The sequence below is a fragment of the Labrus mixtus genome, chromosome 10 (genome assembly GCF_963584025.1).
Source record: "Labrus mixtus chromosome 10, fLabMix1.1, whole genome shotgun sequence".
Classification (NCBI taxonomy): Eukaryota; Metazoa; Chordata; class Actinopteri; order Labriformes; family Labridae; genus Labrus; species Labrus mixtus.
The window spans coordinates 20,088,145-20,105,965 of NC_083621.1; the positions used below are offsets into that span (position 1 = coordinate 20,088,145).

Here is a 17,821-nt window from a genome sequence, read left to right on the forward strand (position 1 = left end):
ACACAACTTCAGAAGGTCAACACTTTTTTTATTCTTGTTTTTTTTATATTCAGGTCTAATTACAGATTTTTTTCCTCAACTGTTTATAGACAGATAGATAGACAGATAGACAGATAGATAGATAGACAGATAGACAGATAGAATCTTTATTATCATTGTATACAAAGACACAACGAAACTTTGTTAGCAGCAATCTTCAACAGCAGCGTTTACAAAAACAACAAAAATATATTTGTGGTGATATGAGAGAGAAGTATGCAACAAGTGGCCGGAGCAATTGTTGTTCAGTGAATGAATGATCGGTTTTGTGGTTTAATTTGTAACAAATGTTTCATGTCATGTACGTCTTTGTAACCTGCTACTGGATGCTTTGAATTTCCCTCAGGATCAATAAAGTATCTATCTATCTATCTATTTCGATTCAAAGGGTTTTGTTGACACGGCAAACACAATTTTACATTATGTGTGGCTCCACTCTCCTCAGTTAAAAACATAAACAGAACTAAACAAAACAGAACTGTGATTACATGATGCACACACACCACACATTCCAATCAGCACATTGCACTTTGACACCCTGGACACTTTACACTGTTTACATTATTCATTATATACTCATTATTCATACATTATTCTATATTTTGTATATTAAAATAATTCTTTTTTTAATTTTACATTATATTTCTATTTTACTGTATATATGTGTATTAGTAATTTGAGTGTTATTGCATGGCCTTGCGGAACAGTCTTTACATTTCACTGCACATCTGTATGAGCATGTGACAAAGTTAAAATAAAATGCAGTTAAATATAACATTTTTAAAATGTTTTTGTTTGGTGTCCTACAGAAACAATAAGAGGGCATATGTCCATATATTTCATTTTACCTTGTTTTCCTGTGATGACAAGTTAATTTCTGTTGTTTTCTGGATTATTTATCTACTTATCTAAGGGTAATAACACTGTTTTCACCATTATATAAGTACATTTCTTGTGAACAAGAGCAATCGACTTAAATTATCTTTGAATCACAGGAAAATCACAGCACTATTACCCCGAGATAAAAAGGTAAAAAAGTTGAGATCTCAATGTTTATTACGGAAGCCCTAAGGGGACATACATCATTACTCTTTTTGTCTAACTCTGTCTCTCGATCTCATCTTATTTATCATGTTATCTTAGTATAACAGTATTTTCCCAAGGGGACGAGGTATATTCAACCGTTTTCTTGAGATCTGGACATATTAACTCGTTATCACAGGAAAACAAGCACTGTTTTCCAAGAGAAATCTTGAAAAAACAACCAAATTTACAGACAGAGTTACATAAAGTAAGGCTTTAAGAACAAGGATGTGTGATCAGTGAGCAACAAACACACACATACACACACACACATTGGGACTTCATTCTTTTGCACGACTGATATATACTCCACCACATGTCCCTCGTGGCCCAACATGTTCTTACATTTAATCAAAAATTCAGTTTAACCAGAAAATAAGGAAGCAGCAAAGACAAAGGTTGTCAACATTTTTTGATGCCAAGTGTTTTGAAGCTATACAGTCTGTTATTTTAATGATAAATAGTACCAGAACGTATAGAGAAACTTTGACATATGTTTAACAAAAAGATAGAGAGTGTCTTCTAAATTGCAAAAATATGTTGACAGAATTTGGAAAAGTAGGATGAGCTGCAGACGTGTGCAGGAGTTCTTCTGCAATTTGTAGTGATTAGAAACAATAAAAAGTGTTATGAAAACAGTAATTGATATCGTTTGATTTTTACTAGAATCATTCTGACTTTTCAAATCCGGAATTAATAGAAAGGTTTTAAATTTTGCAGTCTAACCTCCTTTTACCTTTTATTTTTTCTTTCTTTTTCGGAACTCACACTTCAGATTTTGAAGGTGGGCGCGTCACACTTCCGGGTTGTTTTCCTTCACGCTTCATTTGGAGGAAGGGGCGTGGCTGCTTCTGTGTGTCAGTGTGTGAAGTCACTCTACCGCCCACACACTGCTCGAGTTTCTTATTCAATCATTGGTCGATGTTTGATCGGTCCTGATTCACATCGGAAATGTTTTGTTTTTGTTTTCACAAAACTTTGATGAAATTAAATTTGCTGTCCAAAAAAAAAATGTAAAGGATGAAATGTCATCCACCATCTTCTCCATATCGATTTATATAGCCTACATTTGTATAAATCAGACTGATTCAGACACGTGGTGATGATGGAGGGGAAGCACAGACGCCCTCCTGTGGTGAAAATGTCAAAATACAACCAACAGTCCAACTTTCTTTTGTTAATATAATGTTTCATCAGTTATTATTAATTAATTATTAAATCATACCACAATTAAAACCTTTTATATTTAATTGTAATAATTTTATTTTTCAGTTAAAGTTAAATCTTAACAAGACCTAAACATTCATTGTATATACTAGACCAGAAACTGCAAGAAGATTTCTTAGACAAAAGACAAGGAGTGTCTGAATGAACATCCATACAGGGTAGTTAGTATGAAAACTTGAACCTTAAAAACTTTTGAATATACAGCGCACATAAATGTATGACCCTGAAAGAGATCTGGACCCAGACAACCAGTTCTTCAGTAACAACAACACGTTTACACTGATGAACAATTCAATATGAACATTAAAATAAATAATGCCTTATTAATCATACACTTCAGTAGTCTTTTTAAAGTCTTCATCAAAATTAAGCATTACTTGAGTTGAATAAGTTTAATATAATTACTGTATTGGAGACGTGGCTTGACAATGAGGAAGTCAACGATATAGAACAAGAAGGATATGAATTATTTACAAAAACCAGGATCAATAAATCAGAGTGTGGAGTTGCCTTGTGGACAGAGACTTGAGATGCAGCCAAAAATTATAGATAACATATTGGAATATCTAACTGTCAAACTATTTCCCTGTCATTACAAAACCAAGTAGAATAACAACAGACATCACTACACTAATAAAATTGACTATTAGATATAGGTGGACTTCTCATAAAGTACATAATCGACCACTTTCCTGACTTTGCGATTTTTCAAATTGTTTTGGGGACGACAAGTAAACACAAGACTAACACATTTAATTTGATACAGCATAAAGCAATCGCTGACCTTAAGGAGTTTTTCTCTACTTTTCCCAACTCTGCCAGGAATTACAGGGTCTGATGCTCCACAGTTTCTGTTTAAAATGAATATACAGTAAGTCATTTGTATATATATTTATTTTTTTCATTTTAAGCTATGCAATGTTTCTTCACAGGAGTTTGTATATATGCTTCTTTGTGTTAGTCTAGATCGAATAACATTAAAAATACAATCACTTCTATAGCTTAGGCCTGAATGATTTAGGCTATATTCTTGAATGCTGCATATCAGTCTGTTATTCTAAACAAATGTACCAGTAAAATAAAGTATTAACACACAGATGACAACAACAGTACACCCACATGGTCTTAAGGACTATTACACAAAATTGTTCAGTTGTTAAATGACTTAAATAAAACTCTTAATGAAGCCTCTGTGAAAAACCATTTATACAAATCTGTGAGAGCTGATTTGTGTGTGTGTGTGTGTGTGTGTGTGTGTGTGTGTGTGTGTGTGTGTGTGTGTGTGTGTGTGTGTGTGTGTGTTAGAGAAATAGAGAGAGAGAGACAGAGAGAGAGAGAGAGAGAGACAGGGCCCTGCTCAATGCAAATAACCCATTAAACCAGTTTCAACCAGTGTTTTCAGTTTGTAAAGGGTTCTGATTGTTTGGTTTCAGACTTGTGTATGTATGAAAACATCAAACGTGAACACACAGGAGGGGGGAGGTGAGGAATAAAGTGGAGAAGGAAAGGAAAGGCGGAAAGGAAGAGAGAGAGGAAAAGACAAGAGTATAGGAGTTGAGGAGGAGAGGGAGGATGGAAAGGGGGAATGGGAATGGAAAGGAGATGAAAAGAAATGAGAAGAGAAGGTGGGAGCAGAGGAGGGAAACATTAAGGAGATGATGAAGGGAAAGGAGACAGAGATTTTAAAGTAAGAGAAATGAGAAAAGGAAAGTAAAGGAGAAGAGAAGGGAGGAGACAATGAGACAGTGCAAGGAAACTAGAAGAGAAGAAAAGAGATGTATGGATGTTAGTTAAATGCATGTCTAGATGTTTTAATGACCTTTACAGCCCTCAAGTTCTAATGTAGTTCCAGGAAGTGTAGTTTCCTTTGGTCCTTAGTATTTGGGTTACTGAGTTCCGGTTAATTCTACAAGAAGATAGAAAATATGAAACACATTTTCAAAAAACCCAGCACAAATCTGACTTTTTTTCCTTGGATTCACCAACTTGTTTCAGTCCATTGATGTTGAAACATATATCAGAATTTTAAACTTCGATTTAAGAACAACGATATTTATACCATGTCAACAAAAACAGAAGTCTTAGGACAGGGGTTCCCAAACATTTCAGCTCGGGACCCCAACAATAACTGTGCTCCAGACTATTTTTGAAATGTATTGTAAGAAGGCTATAGCAGAACACTAGTAATAGAATAGAATAGAATTACTTTATTGATCCCAAACTGGGAAATTGTGGCGTTACAGCAGCAGGTTGTCCAAACACACAATATTAGCAAAAAGCACAATATTAGCAAATCTAAACACAATATAATATTAAATACAATGTAAACAAGCACTAAAAATATCAAAACTATGAATGGGAATATATACAACCAGGATTTAACTTAGCATTACTAGTAATCTACAAACTGGAGGACTGAGTGGACATACAACATATAATAAATAGACAGACAGGACATGTATGTGTGTATGTTGCTCCCTTTTTTAAGGAGCAACATACACCAAGGCCTACATTGTTTCAGTTTTGTGCAAACTAACATTTAAAAGATTTTTTTTACAAATCACTTTCACTTCAGCATAATATGGAGGACGAGATCTGACAAAAGTATAAATAAATAAATAAATGTATAAATAAATACTGGAATAAATAAATAAAATAATTAATAAATAAATAAAAACTGGTAAATAAATGGGACATAAATAATTAAATGTCTTAACATTTATTTATTTCCACATTTATTTATTTCTACATGTATTTATTTCCACATTTATTCATTTCTACATGTATTTATTTCCATATTTATTTATTTATACATGTATTTATTTCCACATTTATTCATTTATTTATTTCCATATTTATTCATTTCCACATTTATTAATTTCTACATTTATTTATTTCCACATTTATTTATTTATACATTTATTTATTTCCACATTTATTAATTTATACATTTATTTATTTCCATATTTATTTATTTATACATTTATTTATTTCCACATTTATTAATTTATACATTTATTTATTTCCATATTTATTTATTTATATATTTATTTATTTCCACATTTATTCATTTATACATTTATTTATTTATACATGTATTTATTTCCACATTTATTCATTGATACATTTATTTATTTCCACATTTATTCATTTATACATTTATTCATTTCCATATTTATACATTTATTTATTCATTAATACTTTTGTCAGATCTCGTCCTCCATAGCATAAATCTTACTCAACGACTATAGTTGTACTTTAAATTCAACTACTTTTTGTTTGTACTTTCACAATAGTGGGTACTGTACTGCCCCGGTGTGTAGTGGTGACTTTCAACACGCTGATGTTATTATAACACGATAATAAAACGTTGTTTCTTTCTTCCTCCTGAAACTTCCAGCTCACTGCCGGAGCGACGTGATGACGTCATCAGCCGTACGCCGCCCGCTGTGGAGGAATGTGCGGAAACTTCTGCTGCACTTTTTCTTTCTGCGCTGTTCGTCGAAGAAAAAAGTCCCGAAGCTGTAAAAGAAAGTGACGAAAACTCTCGCAAAGTTCGGCGGCGAAGAGTCGGTGAGTTTCTCCGTGTGTGTGTGTCAGTGTTGTCGGCTTGTGAGGGGACAGAGAGCCGCTGTTTGTCGGAGCTCCGCAGCTGGAAAGTTGTTGGCAGTTTGGAGGAAAATGGAGGCGGCGGCGAGGAGGAGAAGAAGGCGCTGTCCGGGGCTGATCAGGACCATGGCTAACACTCCCGACACCACGACCAGACACTAACATTACTGACAACACTTTAATGTAACTTAAACACCGAACAAAACCCACTTTAACAACTTTGGACTAACTTCAAAATGAATCGCTGTTTGATCCGCTTCCGCAAACTTAACTTTTGATGAAGCTGAAAATCACAACACCCGTTTTAAACCAGTTTTACTTTTTTTAACACTTTGTAGACATAGTTTAGATAAAAGTTAGTTAGAAAATAGTTTAAAACAATACAAACTAGTTGGATTCGTTAACTTAACTGACTTTAGTTCATTTAATTACCGAGTTTTATCAGCTTAAACAACTTTACTGTCTCTAACCAAACTCTTACTAAAGTTTGACTAAGTCACATTTCTCTCGTTTGGTCGTTGTTATCGGACTTAAATGATGATTTTTTCACTTTATGTGTTCCCTGCAAACTATCCGCAACTTTTACTCGTGTTTAAATCAAACAATCATCAGATGTAGATTTTATTGTTACATCTCGGTCCAGTGGAGTAAAAGTAAAAGTAGTGGTTTTCCAGATGGACTTCTGCACGGGGTTTCCTCTCCGAGCTGATGGCGCTGTCGACTGAGCTGTGGTGCTGTTTCAAAATGGCCGACACACACATTTCCCTCAGTTTGACATCAGAAACAACACAAGAAAAACGTCATCCTGATGTGGTGGGTTACAGCTGGGCGTTACACACTGACCACACACTCTTAATGTCACTGTGTTTCTGCAGAATATTACAATCTGTTTGAGTCTTTCTAAACTGACTGTAGATAACAAAGGTCTCAGGTAGGGTTGTCAAACAAAATGCCATAATTTTAAACTTCAATATTATTAAAGTAAAAATCAAATGATGTTGATACCGGTTTGATATCACAGCTAAAAAATAGAATAATAATTTATACTTTATTGAAAAAATAAATTCGTTTTACACTCTGATGGGCGGCTGTGGCTCAGTTGGTAGAGTCGTCGCCTCTTAACTGGAAGGATCGAGGGTTCGATCCCGAGCTGAGCAACATGTCTGATGTGTCCTTGGGCAAGACACTTAACCCTGCATTGCAATGGATTTCCTGCTGTATGAATGGATTAGTTACTTACTCTCTGGTGTACGTGCGTCTGCTAAGTGAATTGTAGAATTGTCTAGTAAACATGCTACACAAACATAGGCCGAAATACGCACACATGCACAAACAGGATCCTATGGACATGCACTCAGAGTGGGGGGGCTGTCCATGGTGGGCGCTCCTGAGCTGGTGAGGGGTTGGGTGCCTTGCTCAGGGGCACCTCGGCAGTGCTCAGGAGGTGGACTGGCACCTCACCAGCTACCAGGCCAATTTCTGGACTTGGTCCGTGCCGGGACTTGAACAACGACCCTCCGATTCCCACCCCAAGTCCCTACAGACTGAGCTACTGCCGCCCCCTAAGCCCCAATATTGGACATTTAATTTCTTGTTTTTAATGAACAAAAATAGCAGGTAAACTCCTACACATTGTCCATGTTATCAAAAAGTACTAAAACTTTTTAAAAAACTACACCCATTCCAAAAGAAAGATGTGTATGAGAGGAATATATCCAGCAAAAATTGCAGACAAACTCCCACACAATGTCTAAATTGCATAAATACTGATGTTTTTCAAGACCTTATGGAGTCTCTTGCAAAAGTTTCCGTTTTGTCACTCAAACAAGTGCAAAATCTGGCAGTTCATCGACTGTCCACTTGAGGATGGCACATACACACCATAGCCAAAAAAAAGCAGTTTTCACAGCAGAAATTAACATGTTTACAGCCTAAAATTAGTCTGATTGGTTATTGTCCTCATGGGCACACACTGTATTGGAGGGGAATGATTTTTTTTAATAACGCATCTGTTGAGTTTATGAATGATACGTGTTATCTATAGTTAGGTGCGTAGCTGACCTGATTGACAGGTGGGTGCGATGTAACGGTTTGTCAAGAGTCTTGAAACCAGCCTCTGCTGGATTTCGAGCATGGCGGTGGCCTCTGGTGAGCCTCCGGAGCCCCCTGCCGTAAAAGATGGGTGACATCACTCAGGCTTCGTCCATTAATATTTACAGAAAAGAGAGCAACATAGACACTGTCTAAATTGTACAAATACTTATATTGACAACTTTGCCTGCAATCTTTTATTTTTGATCACTTAAAACAAGAAATGACCCAATATTGGCTGCAGAGGACTTCTATTATTGTTGCTGTTGTATCAAACAGATGTTGATATATTGTTCAATTTTTTTTCTAGAATCATATGGAAATGTCAAATGCTAGTTTCATGACAACCCTAGTCCACATTTCTGAATTGTCAGACCTACTGTGAGTTTTATAACAATAAATACTATAACTTAACTCAAATGACTTCTCTGCAGCTTCTCGTCCTGTGGAGGTGAACATCTGAACTCAACATGGCTGCTCAGACCGTGTTCTCTGTGGGGATGTTTCCCGTGGGCGTGTCTCTGATGGAGGACGCTCAGAGTCTCAACGAGATGAATGCCCCTCAGCTGGTGATGCTCGCCAACATGGCAGCCGTGACTTCAGCGGAGAGCAGCGGTGTAGATGGGAGCGCGGGAGATGAAAAGGAGATGATGGAGCTGAAGACGGTGGGATGCAGCTACTCCGACAGCGAGGACGAGAACATCATCAGGTGAGGAGTTAGTCTGGTCCAACACCGGTGTGATCTCGCCTGTGTGTATGATCTTACCTGTGTGGTAACTGTGTGTGACCTGTTATTACCTGCTTAGGTACAGCTTTGACAACCAGAACCACAGGGAGGTGTGCATCATCGAGTACCCTGAGTCTCCGGGCCCGAGTATTGAGGCTGTGGTTTTGGAAAACCCTGTGGAGGAAGAGGAAGAGGAGGATGATGATGGGAACAAAGCTGAAGACCTGTCCCATCGCAGTCGGCTCTGCCCCTCTCCCACCGCCAAAACACCAGAGCAGGTCATCAAATGCAAAGTCAGCCCTGCCCCTGCGACAGAGAGCAGCAAGAAAAAGAAACCGTTTCACTGTAAGCCGTGTCACTTCCAGGCTCAGAACGAGCGCGAGTTTGTCGAGCACCTGGGCACGCACGGCGTCAGCAAGATGATGGTAGTGAACCGCGTGGAGGGGCGGAGCAAGAACAAGTCCAAGGAGGTAGAATCACCTGGGGCCCAGGATCTGTCAGGAGGGGAGGCGGAGAGCAGCGGGGAGGCGGGGACAACAGGCGACATCAAAGGCCTAATCAGGTGTGAACGGTGCGGATACAACACCAACAGATACGACCACTACATCGCTCACCTGAAGCACCACAGCAAGGAGGGCGTGAACCACAGGTAAAAGGACCGCGTCGTCATGGCTACTCGCACCTTAACACTTAATGTTTCCTCCATTTGATACGTGATCTTTTTGTTTTGTTTTGTTTGTTATTTTATTCGGAATCACAAATATTCAGAAACATTTTTACAGTCTTACTTGGTCAGACAACTTCTAAAGTGAACCCTCTTTTCAGTTTATTATTATTATTATTATTGAACAAATTTAAGAGAAGAAAATACAACAAATAAACAAACGTAAAATTTAAGCTTAAACAAAGGATGGGCAGTTAGGGGAGATATCGGATTTCCATTTTACCCATAGTAACTGGAGTGGAGTTTCTGGAGCGCAAAGCAAAGTTGATTTGCTTCATTATACATTTCATAGATGACATCTTACCTGTCTTCTCTTGATGGAGTAACTGGCTCGGGCCATCTTTTTGTGATTGCCTTCCCTGCCTTTTCTAAAAAAAAGTATAGATTTTGTTTGGTTTGTAGATGAATGCAATATTCCAACAATAAGTTGGTCCCATATAAAATAAATATTTGTCCTAAAGATGTTTGTTAATTGTCTGTGGATCTTGCACCAGAAACTGTATTTAAGGACAGGCCCAAAACAGGTGATAATGATTTCCATCTCCTTATGTCATCCTTTATTTTTCCTTAATTCAATGGGATAGAGTTTAGTTTATATAAATGTATCATATCTTTTGGGGTGTTTACTTCTAAATATCTCATGTGTTTTAGATTTCAGTCTTGTTGAATATTAGAGCGTGTGATTAGGCTCGGCTTGTAATTAAAACTTAGTACTTGGGTCTTTGGAATATTCACTTTATAACCTGAAACACAACTGAAAACATCCAAAAATGTTCGTTTCAAAATGGTGTTATCTGGGCACGACAAGTTAATTAAAATATTGTCTGCAAAAAGGGAAAATTTGTGTTAAATGATCTGTTTAAATTTCTGATCTCTGCAGAGTGTTTAAGTGCACGCTGTGTCCGTACACCACCGTCAGCCAGTACCACTGGAGGAAACATCTGAGGAACCACTTCCCCAGCAAACTGCACACCTGCAGCCAGTGCTCCTACTTCTCTGACCGCAAAAGCAACTACATTCAACACATCAGGACGCACACAGGTAGGACCAACACACACATGAAGGACTAACACATCAGAGGGCCAGTGACAAGAACTGGTCTTAACTACGAAGGTCGACTAAGCTAAGACCACTCTTGAACTGCCACGTTGCCATGGCTATCGCCTTAACTATTTGTTTATATTTTAAATTATTTCTTCTTAATAAAATCGAGGTGATGATTTAACATAAAAGTAAATACATTTTCCCAAATTCTGCCTTAGAAAATGTGCATTTATGTGTGTTTCCATCCACTACTGTCATGCAAATATAGAGAGTTAGTTTCCAGTTAGGTGTCAGTTTACCAATATAGAAGAAGACAGTGCAACATGCTTATAGTCTATCCATTGTTTCTGCAGTTCTTAGGTTGGGCTGGGTGTAAAACGGGTCACCTTCGGCCCATCAAACGGCTTTAATACATTAAAAGGCTCATGGAAACCCACCTAATGGGCCAGTACCATGGACAGCTTCAGTGCAGAAGCTGCAGTGTTGATGACAGGGCCAACACAAACTGCAAGTCCAGGACAGCTCAGCATAATGTTGTTGCTGCTGTGATGGCCTAGATTAAAACTTAACGCCTCCTCCTGACCAGGCGTAAGATTTACAACCGGTCTAAGCCAGAAGAAGGTTTGGTGGTGTAACGGTCCAGTCAGAGTTAGAGTGCCAAGTCAAGTCCAACATAGCTTAAGACCAGGCGTAAGCCTTGTTGGTGCAATTAGCCCCAGGACGCACACACGTAGGACTAACACACACACGTAGGACTAACACACACACGTAGGACTACCACACACACGTAGGACTAACACACACACGTAGGACTAACAGTCACAGGTAGGACTACCACACACACGTAGGACTACCACACACAGGTAGGACTAACACACACAGGTAGGACTAACAGTCACAGGTAAGACTACCACACACAGGTAGGACTAACAGTCACAGGTAGGACTACCACACACAGGTAGGACTACCACACACAGGTAGGACTAACACTCACAGGTAGGACTAATAGTCACAGGTAGGACTAACACACACAGGTAGGATTAACACTCACAGGTAGGACTAATAGTCACAGGTAGGACTAACACACACAGGTAGGACTAATAGTCACAGGTAGGACTAACACACACACACACACAGGTAGGACTACCACTCACAGGTAGGACTACCACACACAGGTAGTACTACCACTCACAGGTAGGACTACCACACACAGGTAGGACTACCACACACAGGTAGGACTACCACACACAGGTAGGACATGTGGCGCCGTTGTTAACATAAAAGCAGACCGAATAAACAAAAGTTTGGGTCCAGGTTAGTGCTTAATGCAGGTGTTGTGTCCTTTGTGTCTTACAGGTTTGCGCCCCTTTCAGTGTCTGTACTGCGACTACTCCAGTTCTCAGAAGACTCACCTGACCCGGCACATGAGGACTCACTCAGGTCAGTCGTCCACACTGACACAGTTACCTGTACAGGTGAAGAGATGAGTTACAGGACAGAACAGCAGTCAAACATCTGATCAGCACAAAGCCTCTCTAACACACGTCAGAAATAAAAAACATATAGATGAACAACAGGTCTACAGGGCGGTGGGGTTTATGTAGATACATACAAACACACTGTGACCTCACCTAGACAGCATTCAACTGAACTTAACCAACTGGAAAAAGAGTCAATTAACTCTGACTCATGAATCCACACCAGCACTGCTTTAATGTGACAGAGAGCACGAGAAAGACACCAAGTTCAGGACTTACCTGATTTGGATTTGTTTAACTTGACATTAGTGTAACCTTAAATACTGACAGATTCTACAAGCAGGAAGAGTGCAGTATTAGCAGTACTAGTAAAAGTATTAATGTGTAGCTTTAGTTGTAGTAACAGTAGTCATAGTGGTATTATTAGTTTTAGTTGGAGTAAAAGTACTGTGTGTCATTCTAAGCTTCTGTCTCTCACTGTATTTGTTTGTGTTGCTCTATCTGAAGCTCACTGATTGGACTAACATGGTAAAGTTGTAATGCTGTGACTGCCTGTTCTGTGTTGTTTGTGTTGTCGTGTTGCGTTGTGTTTTTGTCTGACAGCCTGTCCTAATAGCATGCGACACGAGTGAGCTTCAGTGACAAAATCTGCTTGATTCTATTGTTTCCTATTTGTGTGTCCTGACTGCCCACGAGTGACACTGCTCACAGCAGCGTAATGTGCCATTTTTACCTACTTTAAAGTGTGAATTTATTAAGACCAAGTCCCTTCATGTCTTCACTTCACAGGACTCCAGAAATAAATAAAAAACGTTAAATATGCAGGAGAGGCAAACTCCAAGTTCTGGGTTCATGAGAACAAAATATCATCTACCAATAAGGTTTAAATTTATACAAAACACTTTTGTCCTTCTCAGATTTGGTCACAAACTACTGTATGAACAAAACAAGAGATTTTTGATCTCATGAAAATGTGTTATTTAAGACATCTTAATAAAAGGAGCTACTACTTATTGTTAAAATATATGAAACAAAAAATAATAACAAATAAAATGCCTGATAAAAGAAGACGAATCACATTGTAGCTAAACTAATCATAGAAATGTTCTTGAGACACGTGAGCAGGCTGTGTGAGTGAGATGTTTGATATTTGTTCTCTGAGCTGAATCACCTGCTGCATGAAAGCCGAAGCTGTCGCATATCATCTCCTGACCTTGTCAAAATGTTTGATACCTCACTACTTTTTGATACCACGTGTTTGAGAATGACACAATCTCTGTTTTTTAAAAGATCTTGGTATCAAACGGATATTATCAATATCAGCTGATTTTACTAGAATCATATCAAATGTTCAAATTATGTTGTCATGACAACTCTACTTCATACTTCCCGTGTGCAGGTGAGCGTCCCTTCAAGTGTGAGAGCTGTGACTACCTGGCAGCCAATCAGCACGAGGTGACTCGACACACCCGCCAGGTCCACAACGGCCCTAAACCCCTCTCCTGCCCGTACTGTGAGTACAAGACAGCCGACCGCAGCAACTTCAAGAAGCACGTCGAGCTCCACCTGAACCCTCGCCAGTTCCTCTGCCCGCTCTGCAAATACGCTGCCTCCAAGAAGTGCAACCTGCAGTACCACATCAAGTCCAGACACTCAGGCTGTGACGTGTCTGTGGACATCTCCAAGGTCAAACTGCGGGTCAAGAAACCAGGTCATGACAGTCCAGAGGAAACCCCCAGAGCAAACAAGGTAGACAATTCCTCCAGCGCAGATGAGGACTTTGACATGGACGAGGATGACGAGGAGGAGGAAATGGACTCGAGCCCCATCAACCTGTCCATCAGGATAAGCAGCCCACCCAAAAACAGCCAATCAGAGCAGAGTGAAGCTCCTGAGAAGGCCTCAAAGAAATCCAACATGACTGCTGAGAGAGAGAAAGTACAGAAATTGAAGGAACCTGATAGAAAGGTCACAACGAGGCAGAAGAAGACCGAGAACCTTCTGGAAAACCTGACGGATAAAGAAACACAGACAGGAACACCTTCCGACAACAAGACCAAGAGACGAGTCAAGAAGACGACCACCTCAAAGGACCAAACGCCTGAAAAAGACCAAACACAGACAAAGAATTCTGAGGAGGGCGGAGCAGTGAGAAAGAAGACGGACAAAGACGACGAGGAGACGAAGCCTGTAAAAGAGAAAGAACCACAAAAGAATGACAGCAGCGGAAAGGAGAACAAAAACCTCAGCAAGCCAAGGAAGTCTGGAACAAAGAAGGTCTACAAAATACCAGAACATGTCGAAGAAGCTCAGCAGAACCCCGACAGTCCTAATAAAATTAAAAAAGAGAAAGGTGTGAAGGAGAAGGCTTCGAAGAGGAAAGCTATGGAGGCTCTCGATCTTTCCAAAAAGGCTGAGGCTGAGACTTCATTGAAGGCCAAACGTGTGAAGAGCACAGCTGCTGAGAAACGGCCGATTAACACCGCTGAAGAGGACAAGAAGAAGACAGATGGAGAGGACAAGAAGAAGAAGACAGACAGAGAGGACACAAAGAAGACGAATGAAGTAACCTCAAAGAGGACAGACGGAGATGACACAAAGAAGACAGACGGAGACCCCCGTACACTCCACACATCCACCAGGAAAACCCCAAACAAGCAGAAAAGGACCAGGAACACTAAGAGAGCTGCAGACCTTCAACAAGCTGTGGAAACAGAGAAAGACGAGGACACAACGGTCAAAGGTCAGATCACAGACATGCTGGAAGGTTCTGCTCAGCCAGACGACCCATCAAAGACCACGACCTCTGAACCCCACCCATCAGAAAGCACGTCCTCTGAACGCCACCCTACAGGATCCAGCCCTGCTCAGGAGAATAAACCCACACAAACAGCACAAGAAGAGACTGCAGACACACCCTTAGTGAAAATGGAGGTCTTACCTTCCTGCAGCTCAGGCGAGGACACACCTCCTCCAGCTAAGGACCCCCCCACTCCGACCTTCATCAAACCCATGTCACCGCCACCTCTGGTGCTTCCAGGACAACGCAACAAACCTGCGGACCCCGAGGATGACGAGGGCATCCACAGCAGCCACGAAGGAGGAAGTGACATCAGCGACAGTGCCTCTGAGGGCAGCGACGACTCCGGCCTCAACAGCACCGGCGCCAACTCAGGGAAGATGGCCAACGACCCAGAAACGCCGACTGACGAGATCCCCACACCCACAGAGCTGAAGAGTCACATGTGCATCTTCTGCGACCGCACGTTCCCTCTGGAGGTGGAGTACCGACGCCACCTGAACCGTCACCTGGTCAATGTCTACTACATGGACCAACCAGCCAAAGCACAGAAGTGAGGACACATTTCCATTGCAACGTCCTACATTGACTTTTTGTTCTGGACTTTTCAAACAGAAACTTTATATCTCATAGAGATCAACTGTTAAACATTTAGTGCCTCAAAAGAAAGTGAAGATTTGAGTGAATGGATTCCTTTTTGGAGAGAGAAACCCTTTAAATCTCACTAGTAGATTCTATGAAAGACTCCACATCTGGGAGCCTCAAAGCTTCCCAACTTTTTGCAGCATTAATTAAGATCATCTTTATCCCAAGGATCCAACCCAACCACAATCTGTCTTAGTCCTGTATTCATCTTAGACGAAGTGGCCTTGTTTTTTATCATTACTAAACTGCTTTGTTGAGGAGTCCTTGGGGAATCAAAGTCTTGGCTCAGATATACCCTGTTAAAATGTGTAGAACTACGCCTCTCATGCTACTATCTAGTGGTGAGACAGAGAACTTTCTCTGTAAGGGACCTCTGGGGTATTTTCTTTGGGGTTGTGTTTGCTGCTTGGACTCCAGTAAACCTGATCCCAGGTCTACATTAGACCTAATCTGCTTCACTCAGTGATCTAATGGGATCAAACTCTTCACAAGCAATCGTGTAGTTTAAACTGTACCTTGATCCGATGACGTTCCAGTCACCTGCAGCTTTGTTAGTCTGATCATTTCTACACATGATTTGTTGGTTTTTGTCATGAATATTTCAGGATATTTTCAGCATGTTTTCATATTTCTGAAAGATTAAATCACACAAACATTTCTCTGTTACACTTTATACTGAACTGTTTGTAGATCAGCTTCTGTTCAAATGTTCTTTCTCTGATAAATTTTTTTTTTTTTTTTTTTTTTTTTTTTAAGTGCCTTTGACAATCATTGTGTGAACAGTCATCGTTTGTGTTTAAACTGATGTTTGTGTGTCTGATCCAAAGATCTGACGCTGTGTTTGGTTTCTTTTGGGTCTGAAAATCAGACTTCAGCTCAGAGATCCTTCAACTTTTATTCCTGATGGATTAATAAAGATTAACATCGGTTTATTTCATTTTTGTAAAAAAAAAAAAAAAGACAGTAAATTAGAAACACAGCAGTCCTGATTTTAAACCAGAGGAGGATAAAAAAAGATTGTATTAATCTGTATCTGGCCTTAAATAAACTGTTTTAGTTCAATCTTTATGTGCAATAATCTCTGTAGATGAGAAACCAAAGAGAGCGAGCAGCTGGAGCTCTTTTTCTGTCCGATCTGTTTCTATCAACGACTGTTCAAATGTAAATAAAACTTTGAGTTATTAGAGGATGTCTAGTCATAGTGCCAGCCATTAACTGTTTGATAACACTACTGTGGATACTCCTATTCTCCAATACTGTGTTAATGTGTAGTACTGTTTATTATTGTGTATGGTTGTCAATATTTCAGTACTTAAAGATGCTTAAGTTACACTTCTGACTCTTACGAACAAAGAGCATTGGGTTTTTTTTTTGGTTTAGACGGTGTGCAGGAGTAACCCAATATTGGGTGTCTTGAACTTTTGTTTTGGTTGCCGTGGTATCAATGGGGTATGGATATAGTTTGATTTTTACTAGAATCATATCAGAGGTTAAAATACTGGTATTATGACAACCCTTTTGTGTATTCTTTGTATGTGTAATCAGCTGTAGTGGCATAAACTAGCTGAACATTGAAGGATAAACTGGTGTTGATCAATTTTTTTCTCTCAACTTTCTTTGGGGTAACTAAAACCAAAGACAGCCCTTTTATTTAAATTCTTAAATTGGTTGACGTGTATTCATAAAAATAATTGGTTATAAATTAATTTTCTGTTATCCACTTTATTAGGTCAACTCATTATTTTCACTTGAAAGCCCAAAATAAATATACTTACAAATAAAAGTATCATACTTTCCGTTCTTTATATCCCAGTGGAAACAGACTATGATCAGATGAATTAAATAATTCTCCCCCTGATATTACCGAGGATCAGTTCAATGTTTCCTCCTGTACAGATTTAAACATTTCTCTCCTGTCTGGTTGTGTGTGCTGTATATTATCTGTCTGTAAACTTCATTTTCACGTTTTTTCCACACTAACAGAGTTCAGTTTAATCTGCATCATGTTATTTTGTTCTTTTTTAAATAAAGATTCATCACCTGGTAGTTTTTCTCTGAGTGCCTAAACTTGAATATTGAATGCAGGGTTCTTGTGGATCCTTAAAATGTGCTAAATTACAGGGTCAGACAGGGTCTATCTGTGTTGAGTTTGCATGTTCTCCCCGTGCATGCGGGTACGGGTACCCCGGCTTACTCTTATAGGTTAGGGTAGGTTTATTGGTGACTCTGAAATTGCCCGTATGTGTGAATGTGGCTGGTTGTCTGTCTCTATATGGCCAGCCTGTGATTGACTGGAGAACAGTCCAGCCCAATGGCAGCTGGGATTGGCTCCAGCCCCCCGCGACCCCGAACGG

General features: G+C 39.6%; 2 protein-coding genes across 3 annotated transcripts in view; one reads left to right on the plus strand and one right to left on the minus strand.

Moving 5' to 3' along the window:
• The window catches only part of noa1 (nitric oxide associated 1), a 111,437-nt gene that overhangs the window by 85,589 nt on the left and 8,027 nt on the right, over nucleotides 1-17,821 (minus strand). The window lies entirely within an intron of this gene.
• On the plus strand, nucleotides 5,775-17,513 carry rest (RE1-silencing transcription factor). 2 transcript variants are annotated; one of them, XM_061048628.1, is made up of 6 exons: nucleotides 5,775-5,922; nucleotides 8,484-8,758; nucleotides 8,856-9,425; nucleotides 10,381-10,541; nucleotides 11,901-11,984; nucleotides 13,422-17,513. In XM_061048628.1, exons 2-6 carry the CDS (start codon nucleotides 8,520-8,522, stop codon nucleotides 15,377-15,379), a joined length of 3,012 nt encoding a protein of 1,003 aa, XP_060904611.1. In that variant the 5' UTR covers nucleotides 5,775-5,922; nucleotides 8,484-8,519; the 3' UTR covers nucleotides 15,380-17,513. The 2 variants fall into 2 exon arrangements, with proteins under 2 accessions (XP_060904611.1, XP_060904612.1); XM_061048629.1 differs by having other exon boundaries at nucleotides 8,862-9,425.

Excerpts from the sequence above, each read along its gene's own strand:
- rest (XM_061048628.1), top strand. The coding sequence starts at position 8,520 with ATGGCTGCTCAGACCGTGTTCTCTGTGGGGATGTTTCCCGTGGGCGTG. Across the intron at positions 10,542-11,900 it reads ACACATCAGGACGCACACAG|GTTTGCGCCCCTTTCAGTGT; the intron begins GTAGGACCAACA and ends TGTGTCTTACAG. Across the intron at positions 11,985-13,421 it reads GCACATGAGGACTCACTCAG|GTGAGCGTCCCTTCAAGTGT; the intron begins GTCAGTCGTCCA and ends TCCCGTGTGCAG.